We start from the raw sequence: 13,789 nt of genomic DNA, 5'->3' as shown, positions 1-13,789 counted from the left end.
AAAATTTTCTGGCAGTGGGAGCATAGGCACAGCATTTGTAAAGATTTTCTAGTAACATTAGAAAAGTTACAGGGTCAAACAATTCAGAACAACTATTTTGTTCATAATTACATTTGCGACAAATTTTGTTTCAGATAGGAATCTGCAAGTATTTTCAAAATATTTCATACCTGTGAATGAATTGATATTCAATTCATGATTTCAAATAAATAACATTTTTCATTAAAAATTTACCAATACATACACCAAGTGAGATTCATTCACAAAAAAATTAAATGAAGGAAATGTAATGTTTATAAGGCTAAGAAGAATTTATTGACAAAATTTGTTTTCTGCAACATTGCACATACATCATTTTTAGTACATAACAAATAATCTGTGATTATGATTAAAAATACTCTATCTTTATTTATAGTATAATCAGTTGGATTAACAAAACAATTTTCAAACTTAAAATTTTATTGGTTTAAGGAAATGCTTTGCTAGTTTTTTTTTTTTTTAATTTACGCCTCTCATTAATGGTTTCATACATATAAAATTTTTCTCTCTTTCGTTTTATTGTATTTTGCATGAATTTTTCTTGGAGTAGAAAAAAAGTTTCACTGTATGATTCGATTTTATTAAAAAAACATTTAATATTTGTGAATAATTTGATACTCAAATGAACTTTTGATCAAAATTAGAAGAAAAAAAACAGTACTCGCAGAAGCAGAGTTTCAAGATAAGACATGTCATTAGGGCATTTATGGAAGGTGTGGGTATCGTGGCCTGAAAGTTTCAGTCCCAATTCTCTTGCGTACCAGCAGACCGATAAGTAGAGTTCAAAAACATGAAATATTTATAGAGCTGCAATAAGGATTCACGGTTCATACACTTCCTTAAACTTTAAACAAGATGAGGCACTAGACAGCAGGGCAGTGCAAGTCCACGAGACGTCTAGTGCGGCTGGCAGACCAGGGAGCCGACCGAGTCTGCGTCCACCTCGCGGTCCCGCTGGTTGCCGTCGTCGTCCACGCAGAAGCACTTCCCTCGGAAGCACTGCAGGGGCCGGAAGTTCCCGTTGGCCGCGCAGGCCGGCAGCTCCGCCAGTCCCGCCTGACCCAGCACCCAGCGCGTCCGCGCGCAGTCTGCACGGACACAGTCTCTCTGCACTTTCGCAAGTACCGTGTACCCGTGTTCAGCCGTCACAGACTACTGAGACATCATTAATAACTTGGTGTCAGTTACCACGCTAGAAAAAAATTTGAACGAGAAAATTATTTCAGTGGCCGTAGGTCTCCTCACCCGCATAACCTGCCTTAGCGTCAAGAACTCCCACCACCTACCACGGGTATTGCACTGGGGTCGAAATTCAGATTTTTTCTTAGTTGGTGGATGGACAGCTTATTTATATTGCAAACCACGCCGTCCGTCGTCATCGTCCAATTTTTTGGACACAATAACTTGTTCTGAATGAACGAACTGAGGTTCGACGTACAGTACACATCGCGCTCATGGAAATGGAGTGTTGGAGGAGTGCGTGGCGGAGGGACACCGGAGCACCTAGAGATAACCCACGGCTCACGACGACCGCTGCCTTGTTCGTCCCTGCCAGGATTCAAACATGGATCGTCCGGTGGGGACCCGTTATCTGACCCCTCGACCACCTCGGCTTCGATCGCACTACAAATACCCCGACTTTCAGTCGGCCAAGTCAAGAATGAGAAACCTGGTCAATACACACAGTACATTACATCACAGGACCTGTCAGACCAAGAAAAAGATATTGAATATGAAGTGCATGAATAAAGTCTAAATGGAAGTGATTTACACAAAACTATTATTAAATACTATATCATCATTCATTATTAAATACCCAATGAAGGTATCTGAGAATGCAAAATTCATAGTGAGAAATATTTTAAGAAAGTTTTTACCAACAGCCCCGCCGAAATAGAAGTAGTGAAACTGTGGGCGAATACGTACTACAGTTCATGCCTGTGGCATTGGTGTTATCAACATCCACAGCGAAGTCTTCCAACTGGTTTCCCTCTGGATCCACACACACTTTCCTGCAATCAAAATACAACTGCAGTACGTACATACATGTGGGTGTGCACTGCACTACATTCCTGAAGCTTTGTACATAGATTGAGCTAAACATATAATAAAACAGGCCACCGGGAGATTAATTAAACTCGCCCTAATTAAATTTATCACTGTTTAAGCCATTGATTCTGATTCAATCCTGTCAATTTATTTTTCATTAATCAGAACTAAACCAAGTAAGGAGTGGAAAAAAACAAGGGCTGGAGGACAACAAAATTCATAACTCCCTTATAAAGCATCATCAAACCCATTAAAATTATTTGTAAATATTATAATTATAATCTAAAACTTTTGTCTGATAAGACTAACCATTCCTGCAAGAAGTTGGAGAAAAAACAGAGATGAAAATAAAAATTGAGTGGCCTCCTGAGTGGCTCACGTGTGTCCCTTGGTCTGGACGCGGTGGAACTTGCCGTCGGGCGAGCAGCGGGGCAGGTCCACCCCCAGGGCCTCCGCCCCCTCCAGCCGGGCGAGCTCCAGCTGGCTCCAGGCGTCCTCGCGTCGCTGCTCGCACGGGCCCTCGAACACTCCCTCCACGTGCAGCCTGGGGTCGACTGCAACACGGCACACGCCTCCGTCACCTTGAGGCCTTCCCGACCACCGGCACTGTCCGGCCTCATTCCGTCAGCACATCACAACAAGCAACATCATCTTGTTTACGATCATGTACTGAATCACCAACACAGTCAAACAGTAGCAGTGCTCTACAAGATGCAGTTCAAACAGTAGGAGTGCTCTACAGGATGCAGGATTAACAGTAGGAGTGTGCGAAGACCATTTTTACATTTCGAACTGAAGTTGCAGATGATGATCTAAATCTTCACTGAAGACAAAGTCGAAGATAAAAAGCACCTAATTATTTTTTCTATGTTAAGAAATATCTTTTAGATATAATTTTTGAGTTTTCACTTAGATGTCTCTCGCAAGTAGAACAATTGTCTGAAAAATTATATTCTTTTCCAATGGATATGTCACAGCAATGTTAATAAAAACTCTGTGCAGGTAATAAAATTAAAACCAGTGAAACCAAACCGAGTACATATATCAAGCAAGTACAGCATCCAACATTCATTGGTTTCATTACTGTCACCAGACTAACTAATGGTAAAAAAACATATTTGTTTCGTTAAGTTTCAAGGGAGTGCAGGAATCTAGTTTTCAGTTCAGGAGATCTTTGGATGGGAAAGAATTATTTTCCTACGATAATTGCGATGGGACTGGCCATGCACGCCAGTCGAGTGAGAGCGGGCACTCACAGCAGGACAGAGTGGCGTTGGAGATGAAGAGCGGGTGCGCGGTGACGGCGTCGACGGGCGCGGCCGTGGCGTTGACGCACAGACACTTGTCGCCGACGCACTGCAGCGGGTCGTATGAGCCGTTGGCGAGGCAGCGCGCGGTGCTGACGTGAGCCCCCAGCAGCTGCTCCGCTGTCCACGCGGCCAGCGCGCAGTCTGGCGGGCGACAAGCACGCTCATGCCCCTCGCTTCAACACCACAACTCGCAACACCTGGCAAGTTGCTTTCACTTCTGTAACTGCTCAACTATGACAGTCACACGAATTAAATTAATTTGTATAATCTAACTAAATAAATATCAACATGGATAAAATTTTTGGGTGAAACGAGGTGAATCTGATGTAACACACACACATCAGAAAAATGATAGGACACTGGAATTTATTTTCCTGGTCAACAGCCAAGTTGAGTTAAAATGAGTCTCACAATTGGTAAGGAAAGTTTACAAAGGCCTATTTCGAAAGTGACTACAAAAACCATGAAGACTTGTAGCCAAACTCCCTCGTGGCAAGAGCACAATAAGTCGCACATTCGCAGCTGTAGCTTCATGAAAGATGCCAAAGAGCTGGCATGTTTCTGTGATGAACGAAACACGATCGGTCAATTACGCAACTAATGCGTGTATACTAGAATCCAGTCTGTTCCTCGGTAGCGAGCGATGCAGGGGCAACTCACCACACGTCATGTTTCTGAGCAGGGAGGGGGAGGTGTACGCCTGCTCCCCGAATATCCGCTCGCCGGTCGGGGCGACGCAGTAGCAGCTGCACACACACACATGTACACTGCAGGTGTCCATCAGTCCCACGCATGTTTGCTCTGATTAAGGATGGATCATGGTCTGACAAGCAGGGCTGTCGAGATGGGCAGGGTGGGGACGGGGCAGGGGGAAATCCCCAGGTTCTCGGCTGAGCGTCGAGACTTTTTTTTTAATAATTGACTCTTAAATGTGGATGAAATTACGTGTATAATGCTAATAAATTCATTGGAAACCTTAAAAGTCATGCAGTACACCCATATTACATTTACAGTTATGGTCACTGTAATGTTCACAAAACTTGGAATTTTTTTAAATTTTTGGGTTTTGAAAAAATGTACATTAATTAATGGGATGAAGACCCAACGCTAGTTTTTCATCCCTGTGTCTTTGGTTTTTCTCGACGGCCCTGTTGACAAGTCTACAGTAAGAACTATAACATAACATGAAATCAAAATATGTAATTCGACAGTTACTACACTGCAAATTTCTATCTTATCACAAGTAATTTTTGCTATTAACATATAACACGAGGCCTCTAAAAATTTTTTTTTGTAATAACATTAAGTCAGGCAGGTAAAACTCATGCAGCAGGATACAGTAGAATTATACTCTAAAATAACTTTCAGGAAAGATAAGTTAAAACGTATTGGTGAAACTGTTATTAAGTGAGAGGTTTTTAATCCGGCATTCCACGGCTCGGCACATTCTGAAATCAGACACCAATCCAGCCGCTCGCGTTCGGATGGTGCAGGTGGGTCCCAGCTGTTGACCGCGCTGCCTGGTCACATAACTACTACTTCAGCTCACTCAGAGTTCATCATTACTGTCGGTTTTCATTTCAGTACAGAGTTCCCAGCTTTCTAACGGGTCACATTTCACGTGTACATTCCCATAGATGAATTTATTACAACTTGCTCTAAATACCATTGTACCGTAAATTAATTTTCCTTCGGTATTCCATCAACATTTCGAGATCCGGAAGAATCGCTAGTCTATCATGGCTGCGGTGCCGAACCTGCCGGATTAAAGACCTTCCAAGCACGACGGTCGCGACGGTTCTGACGACGTGCTGCGGACGCTGCTCTCACATTGATCCCAGGATGCAGTGCGCCGGGGCAAACCTCCCTCGGGCGTTGCACTGGGGCCGCACTTCCGTCATCAACGGCTGGGCGTTCTTCGCGCGCTCGTCGTAGGCCTTCTGCAAGCGCACGCACGGCGTGGACACTGCACACCCAGCCACGTGTTCGCAGGCACTCTCAGGCACTTTGTTGGCTCATTACTGACATGTTCGGGAAACATTCTCTTGGAAATGTGAGGAAGAACAATCTACAAGTAGGATAGGAATGAAACATAAAGTAAGACATGATATAAGCACAAGAAAGGAGAGAAGTCACAGAGAGGAATGGCAGTATTGGAGTGGGAAAAAAGACTAGAAGAAAACGTTAACTTGACTGTAAATTAAAATCTTATAGCTTAAAATATCCAAGATTTGAACCCAGAACCATTAACTGTAAGTTTTTACCTGCCAAGGTCAGCACATACATTTCCTTCACAAATAAAAACAAATTCTGAAAGTGGCACAACTGCCTACATATTTCATCAAACCTAATTGTTCCCAAATAATTGTATGTATATCTTTTAGTTAAAGAGAAGTGATAAATGTTTATGCTATGATTTATACTTTGAATAAATTTGCCCAATTTTTTTTATATATTGTATTAATTTATTTTAAATTGTTACATGCCTACCAACTGCGAAGGGCCAAGGTGGTAGACACCATACATAGATACAAACAAATATGAACAAAGATACAATCAAATACAAAACAAGCACACAGAAAAAAAAATATATATAATATTAAGTAACACCTAATAGTGATATTTGAAAGAAAATGTAAATAAATAAATAACAATACACATTAAGCACTACAATAAAATGAAATAATTACATGAATTATTTAAGTATAAAAACTAAGATAAATAATTAATCATATATTGGACTGATCAAAAGAAATATCAAAATAATGACAGATCAAAAGAAATATCAAATTTATAACTAGGGTATATTAAAATATGCTTGTAAGGAGCGTACACTAAATTCTTTTTCTACTACTGGAAAATACTATTTATTCCATTGAAATGACTTACTAAACTGTATAAAATGTTTTTTTTTTATTAATAGTGCATAATAAAAGAATGATTATGACTATTGAAAGTACAAACCTTGATGCCTATATTATTAAAAAAATTATTGCAATACATCTTATGTTTTAAGCAACCAATAACATATTTTGCATCTAAAATGTTCCTTCTAGTGGCAAAGGAGCCTAGCATAGATTGTAGGTCTAAAGTAGAGTTAATAAATTTTTGATTAATATAATTGATTAATTTGGTTTGTAATTGTCAATTTTGACATTGTTTACTTTATTTGTTCCAAATAATGGAATAGTCTTCTAATTTGGATCTTACCAAGGAAATATAAAGACGTAAGATAGAGTTCGTTTTAGAAGCGAAAAAAGTAATGTATTTTACCAAAGCAAGTGTTCTATTGGCTGTAATGGAATCAATGTGGTAATTAAAAACTAATTTGGAATTAAGCGTGATACCGAAGTCTCTAACCAATTCAGTCTTGGTAAGTGTCTGATTTTCTAAATCATAATTAAAATTAATGGGGTGAAATTCTCTGGTGAATGTTGCAATAGCAGTTTTCCCATAGTTCAGGTTGACTAGATTCAGTTTGCACCAAGCAGCAGTAACATTTATGTCATTTTGAAATAAAATACAATCCTGGCAGCATGATATTTTTCTATAAATTTTTAAATCATCAGCAAACAAGATGTTTTTTTTAAGCAGCTTTACAAAATCATTAATAAAAATGTAAAATAGTAAAGGTGATAATGTAACAGCTTGTGGGACACCCAAACTTGTTACAAGTACGTCAGAATTAATATTTTCGACTGAATCATAAAAAGTAAACTGGACCTGTGGTTATTACTAGCACGAAAGGCATGGATATCATCACCCCCTTTGTTAGGTTTCACACACTGAAAATTAAGTAGCGTGTTCCGGACGGGAATGGGCGGAAGGTAAATGACTGGTCATTGCAGCAAGGTAGTCACAAGGGTACATTGTCCAGGTATCAGGGGCATAACCGGGGGGGGGGGGGGGGGGGGGTTTAGGGGTTCAAACCCCCCTCCCCAACTTAGCACCAAATCTTTAATTAATTTCTTATTCATCACTCAAACAAATTTCATATTAAAATTAATAAAATTTTTACCATTACAATATTTAAACTTAAGTACCGAAAACTGCTAAAATAGCACTATTTTACACCTTAAAATTCAAATTTTCCCGGGGGAGGACCCCCAGACCACCCGCTTTAATATGGGGGGGGGGGGGGGGATGTTTCTTAACACCCCCCATACACAAATCCTGGCTACGCCGCTGCCAGGTATGCCTTGCCCACGTATGTACTAGCTGTGATGAGCATCTCGCAGCGCGACGCGACACGGCACACCCCCTGGCGAGGGAGCGTGTCCGTGTCTGTGCAGAGCCCACTCACTCTGCTGGCAGGTGGCGCGCTCCTGGCCCGCCTGCTTGGTGCAGGTCAGCCCCGGCCCGCACACGGACTGCGTGGTCGGCGCGCCCGCCACGCCCTGCGCGCACGTCTCGTTCTCCCCTGCGCAGCACGGACCCCCGCCCCACAGCACGGGCGTGGAGCACCACAACGACAACGACAACGCCTCCACACTTCACATACACTAACTACAGATAAGCTTGTACACTTTTCCAATTGTTTTAACTTTCACGAAATTAAAAAAATATGTACAGCGCATACTTTTTTGCATAACTAGCTGCCAAGGTTACATTTCTGACGTTTTTTGGATTGTGCAAACGAGGAGAATTTTTATTTATTGCCGAACTGAATTATTTTTTTTAGGTTTGACTGCAATGCCACCGGCTACTTCAAGAAATGGTTCGAATTTATTTAAGAAAATATTTATTAATTTAACCTGGCATTTCGAAATTCTCAAATTTGTTACGATTTTGACGGCCAAAGTAACGTGAAATGATTTTTTTGTGATAGGAATGCAAACCGTATCGTGAAGTAGCCAGTGGCATTGCAGTTAAACCTAAAAAAAAAGTTTCAGTTCTGCAATAAATTCAATTCTCCTTATTCCCAAAAATGTTAAAAATGTAACTTTGGCAGCTAATTATGCAAAAAGTATGCGCTGTATATATTTTTCATTTAGTGAAAGTTAAACAATTAAAAAAGTCTAAAAGCTGATCAGTGATTAATAAAAATATAAAACATGACCTGAAATGGGAGGCACGCCCTTAAACTACTGAATAAGCACACACAAAATACCTGTCATGGGCAGAGCAACTTGCTCAATTAAAGAGGGCATAAAAATAACAATTAGTGTGACGTCGGCCAGGGCTACGCCCTTCCTCAGCCCGATGTATTCCCCCCTGCTTCAGACTGCCTCTCATCAGCAATCCACTTACGCCTTTAATGACTTTCCTTGTAATTACTTTAAAAACAAAGTAATGATAAATGCCTGGATTTTGGATTCTTCAGATGAGTACCCTGAAAAAGATATCTGGCTTGTGATTACACAGCATTACCAGAAAACATGAACAGCGAGCATTAGGCACTCTACCTCATTACTGCTGCCTATGAGCTATGCAGTTGAAGAAACAAACTAAACTTGAACAGCGAGCATTAGGCACTCTACCTCATTACTGCTGCCTATGAGCTATGCAGTTGAAGAAACAAACTAAACTAACGTTAAACCTGCCCTGTCAATATAGTAATGTATCAAAATGAACATTATAGAGAGAGGAAAAAATTGAATGCGTATAGTTCATGTGTTACAGAAATGTTAAATTATTAGTATTTTTTATTGAACAAGATATATGAATTGATAATAGTAAGAATCCTGGTATGATCTCAAATGAAAAAATAAAATAAAAGAAATATGGTAGCAACAATTGCTAGTAGTTGCGAAAACTGAGGGGTGGACAAACACAGGCGAGAATTCAGTAGCATCACTCCTCATTCCCCGGCCGTCTCCCCGTCTAGCTGATACAAAGAGCATATAGCATGCTCTGCTACGTATCGATCACCCCCGCCCCACCCTGACATCTTCCCTTTCAACCGCTAGTGCCTGCACTGGAACGGCGATTCCCTCACCACGTACCTAGCTATTCCCCTTGTGCGATCGGGATTTTCGTAACTCTCAAAAAATTGCAGCCCCCTCAGTAAAGAAGTTTCACTTTTAAAAATGTCATAATGCTTGCCTAACAAGATTACCACCAAAAATTTTAAACTAAAATTCCTGACATTTCCTGGTTGGAAGTGGGGAAACTTCAGACTCGTTTTTAATTGTGCCCAGGCAGAAAAAAAAATGTGTCGAGTACATTGCCCTGCAGCTTTGTTGATTGATCTCAAATACAAAGTCTCCTTCGATAGTCATATAACATGTAAGTTTTTTTTTTTTAATGCAGCTGAATGGCGAAAAATTTTAATAAAGAACAAGGTTTGATGAACTTACAAATGTTTTAAATTTTTCTTTTACACACTAATTTTAGTTTCATCCAGAAATCATGAGGGGGAAGTGTTTCTGCCTGGCCGCGACGTGCGCAAGGACGTACCCAGGTGCACGAGGCAGGTCCGGCAACAGCTGCACGTCGTCGGGGACGGGAAGTAGTCGGCGAGGCTGGCGCTGCCGTTGCAGGCGTCCGGCAGCGCGGGGCAGCCGCTGGAGTCCACGTAGTCCTGCGGGAACCACCCGGTCCGCACTCCTGCAGCGACCAACACACACGCCACAGCCGGGGCGGGAGGGCAACCTCACCTCAATAACTGCGTGTTTTGTTTCACCCCCACCTCCTCCAGTCATCGACCCAGAAAAGTTTTCATTTTACTATCAAACTGGATAAATACAATTTGTTATATATATGATGATACACGTGAATGTTTATTACAAGATTGTGATGCTTGAATCCACAAGGCAGATGAGGGAGAGAGGAAGTCGATAGGTAAGGGTTGGCCACAGCACTGTTAGTGATTAAAATTCAGCCTTGAAATTTACTCCCCTCGCGCCCAAAAAGTTACAGTTTTTTCAGTAAAAACTACTCAAACAGAAAAATCATTAAAAAAATATATAAAAAACTGTACACCATCTGAGAACAAGCTTCAGTAGTACTTACTTTAAAAAAGTATACATGAAGGAGTTAGCATGACAGTTTATCTGGAGAAAAAATTGGTTGTCTGTAAAGTCGGTTTACGGACGATAGTTTAACGTGACGTCATTACAAAACATTGATGAAATGATTGCATACTTTTATGAATAAAATTGAATCATTTTTATTCAATTACCACTATTTTGTATGGATACAAAGAAGGAGTGAAATGAAATCTACAATTTAATTGATAAATTTACTTTTATTTGCACTCATTAATTCAAATATGTTTATTACTTTAACGGAAAAGTAGGAAACAAATGGGAGTGTTTCAAGTTTAATGAGCCTCGAAAAAGTCAAATCGATGGTTGTTCCAATCGAGTGGAAGAGAGATAGATGCGCCGCAAGCGAACAATGAGCGTAACGGGACACAGCATAATGGGACATTGTGCATAACGGGACACTTTTTTGTGGGTGCAGCCGGCGTTCATCGATTTATTAGACGTTACGTCAAAAAAAAACCAGGAAGCCATTGCTTGTAAGATTTAAACTGCATATATAAACATGGACTGTAGACTATATCATGCAATTTCAGTATGATGGAATAAAATTTACATGTTAGGCTATAACTTTATTAGTTTGGAATACTTTCAATTTGTTTTTTTGTTTTTTTTTGCATGTAGGAACTTATTCCTTCTTTCATAATAATATGCCACCCATATTCGCTGCTTAAAGGGGTATTAGTAAGCCAAAACAGATGGCATATTTCGCATCACTTCCTGTTTTGAAAATGGTTTTATTAACTCACTTTCTTGTCCGTTTGTCTGCTTGGTAAAAATTTTCCTATCGATTTTAAACCAACTTTACGAAGAGTTAGACACTTGAAACTTTGAACATAGCTCAGAACTGAATAACAATAAAATATTAACTCGCTTTCTTTTCAGTTTGTTTGTTCGTAACAAACTTGTTTTGTTTAGCAAAAACCCCCGGATTTGCGGCATTAGGCTACGAGCAGAACAGAACAGTGTTGCGGGATGCATAACGCAGTGCTCGCAGGCGGTACCTGTATCACGTATACAGGGCTAGGAGAAATGTCCGCCGCACGGTCATATAGTAAGGTCTGGCAACTTCCCATCCTTCTCCATGGCGAGACCCGTCCGCTTAGCAGAGCTCAAGGCGACTAACAAACTAATGGTGCTGATAACAGTTTAGTTTAGAACTTCGTCAATGAATGGCGTTACTTTGAATTTTACATGCACTGTCATTTGGTGCGTTCATCACAGCTGCACATACACATGATACAAAATGTTATGTCAATTTTCTCAACAACTACTCCCCATACTCCTTACTATTATCGATTGCATGCGCCCCACATGTTTTAAATCTTACAAGTTAATTCATAGGTGTTAAAAGTAAAAAAATCACAAATTTTTAGGACGATCTACTGGGTTATAAATCTTTACAGGGCTAATACACAGTAGGGGTTGGCCATGGAGTATATTCCAAGAGGGAAATATGGCAGACATTGTAGTGGACCAGTGTGTTGCATTCCGTCAGAGCTCCATTCATATCCTCACCTCTCTTCATCTCCAATGATCTCAGAGTACACTTGACAGTAAGCCTGTACACAGTAAACTCCAGACTATCCATGCCAATCAAGAGAGCATATTATTAGAAGATTAAAATTATTCCTAATGAGTTAGAAACTCATTTCAAAGATAGGCGTCTCAGGAAAAATGTCATAGGCTATCATAAAAGAGTAAATAATACTACTCTAGTTTAAACAAAAGTGTAAACTTTTAAATTTGAAATTGCTCGTAAATCGCCATGATAAACAAAATGTGTGTGTGCTACATGGGTAGGATTTTCATCTCAAGCTGTTAAATTTAAGAAAATGGTTCACTTATTGCATATTGAATGTTTTAAAAAAATTTTATTTGTGTAAACAATAAGAGTTCAATACCTAGTAGTATACACTTTTTGCAATTGCTGATATAAAAATATTGCATAACATGCTACTTTTGTAACTTCGGGCATTAACTAAATTACGTAGTTTCTTTGTTCGCAGTAAATTATTGTAGGTCATTCTTTCTTGAATGGAGAAAAGAATAAAAAGGTTTTTGTACAGTTTTTGTTAGCTGTATCTGACTCTATATGCCATACTTCGATAAAAATGTCTAAAATATGGTTATGAGCTTGAAAGGTTGAGAAAATAAATCATCATCCCCCCCCCTTTTTTACACAAAAAATAAGTGTTTTCTGTGCATATGGGTGGACTTAACTGTTTTTTTTATTAGTATTTATTTACTGAATAACTAAATACAGAATATTATAAAATATTTGCAGCTCATTGGGGACACAACCATCAATCAATACCAGAACTTAAAAATGTCCACCATTGTGCAGTTCACACACATGTATAAGGTGAATCATGTTTGCAAACAAACTGTGTCTATTGAATTTAACTGAAAAACACACAATTATGTATATATGTATCACAGACAAATGTACTAGCGTTTATTTATTTTATGAAAATGAAGTTTCAGCCACTGAAAATATTAAGCATGTCACTACTTAAAACTTAGAACATTTTGTTAAATAATTGCACTTAATGAAATTTAATAAAAAAAAATTTAACACCCAAATACAAAAGACCCTAAATGATAAAACAGATGTTAGTTCCTGCAACCAGCTAACATTTCAGCAGGCTCACACAGAGCTCGTTGAACAAACACACCGGACTGCTGCTATACTTGTCCTGAGCGTAACATTAGACACTTACTGAGCAATAGTCCTCGGTACAGGTAATATCAGCGGCACTACAGCTGAAGCAAAATAACGACACTAACAACAGTGTTTTCTTAACAAACGCCATTCCAAGGCACTGGTTGCAGGAGGCACCGACAACTGACAACAGGAAACGCCACGCTGTGATAACTCGGCAATAGCAGCCAATATCTGTATCTGCTGCTTATCTTAACGAAGCAAGATAACCAGTACCTTGTGATTATCCAGTGCCAATACGTGCTGATCTTCCCAAACACAACACACCTCCCGTCAGAGTTCCCTACTTTCCTCAGCCACAGACATCATGTACCTCCAACACTGCGCTCTGATACACTTGCTTCACAGATTGCAAGTTTATGGACTAGATGTTATAGAAACTTGAATCCAACATTTTTTTTTTTTGTATTTTTAATCTGAACTTTCAGTTACTTCATCTGGACTTACAACACCAATACTCAAGAAAAACTTAAATAAATAATTTTTGGTTGTGTACGCAGATGCAAAGGAAACATTTCCAGGAATGAAGAGTCAGCTGAATACTACATAGTAAGTGTAAAAAAATTCTTAATACGAACCTATGGCTAACACACAAGTTTACCCCAAAATATTGCAAATTCTGCTTCAAAACATAATCTCATTACATGGGTTGAGTAAAAGAGTATCTCATCTTTGTGACA

At 39.6% G+C, this 13,789-nt stretch overlaps 1 protein-coding gene across 1 annotated transcript; it reads right to left on the bottom strand.

Moving 5' to 3' along the window:
* Positions 1-290: 290 nt before the first annotated feature.
* On the bottom strand, positions 291-13,503 carry LOC134535183 (thyroglobulin-like). The gene is made up of 9 exons (XM_063374201.1): positions 13,108-13,503; positions 9,798-9,921; positions 7,702-7,818; positions 5,229-5,364; positions 4,059-4,144; positions 3,345-3,539; positions 2,468-2,642; positions 1,966-2,051; positions 291-1,127 (listed from the first exon to the last, which is right to left on the bottom strand). The coding sequence occupies exons 1-9, from the start codon at positions 13,198-13,200 to the stop codon at positions 937-939; spliced, it is 1,203 nt and encodes a 400-aa protein (XP_063230271.1). The 5' UTR covers positions 13,201-13,503; the 3' UTR covers positions 291-936.
* Positions 13,504-13,789: the final 286 nt, after the last annotated feature.

The sequence above is a fragment of the Bacillus rossius genome, chromosome 8 (genome assembly GCF_032445375.1).
Source record: "Bacillus rossius redtenbacheri isolate Brsri chromosome 8, Brsri_v3, whole genome shotgun sequence".
Lineage (NCBI taxonomy): Eukaryota > Metazoa > Arthropoda > Insecta > Phasmatodea > Bacillidae > Bacillus > Bacillus rossius.
The sequence above is the reverse complement of the archived record's forward strand: the minus strand, read 5'-3'. Positions and strand labels throughout refer to the sequence as shown.

Excerpts from the sequence above, each read along its gene's own strand:
- LOC134535183 (XM_063374201.1), bottom strand. The coding sequence starts at position 13,200 with ATGGCGTTTGTTAAGAAAACACTGTTGTTAGTGTCGTTATTTTGCTTC. Across the intron at positions 2,643-3,344 it reads CAACGCCACTCTGTCCTGCT|TCGACCCCAGGCTGCACGTG; the intron begins GTGAGTGCCCGC and ends GCCGTGTTGCAG. Across the intron at positions 2,052-2,467 it reads GTCCAGACCAAGGGACACAC|GAAAGTGTGTGTGGATCCAG; the intron begins GTGAGCCACTCA and ends TTTTGATTGCAG.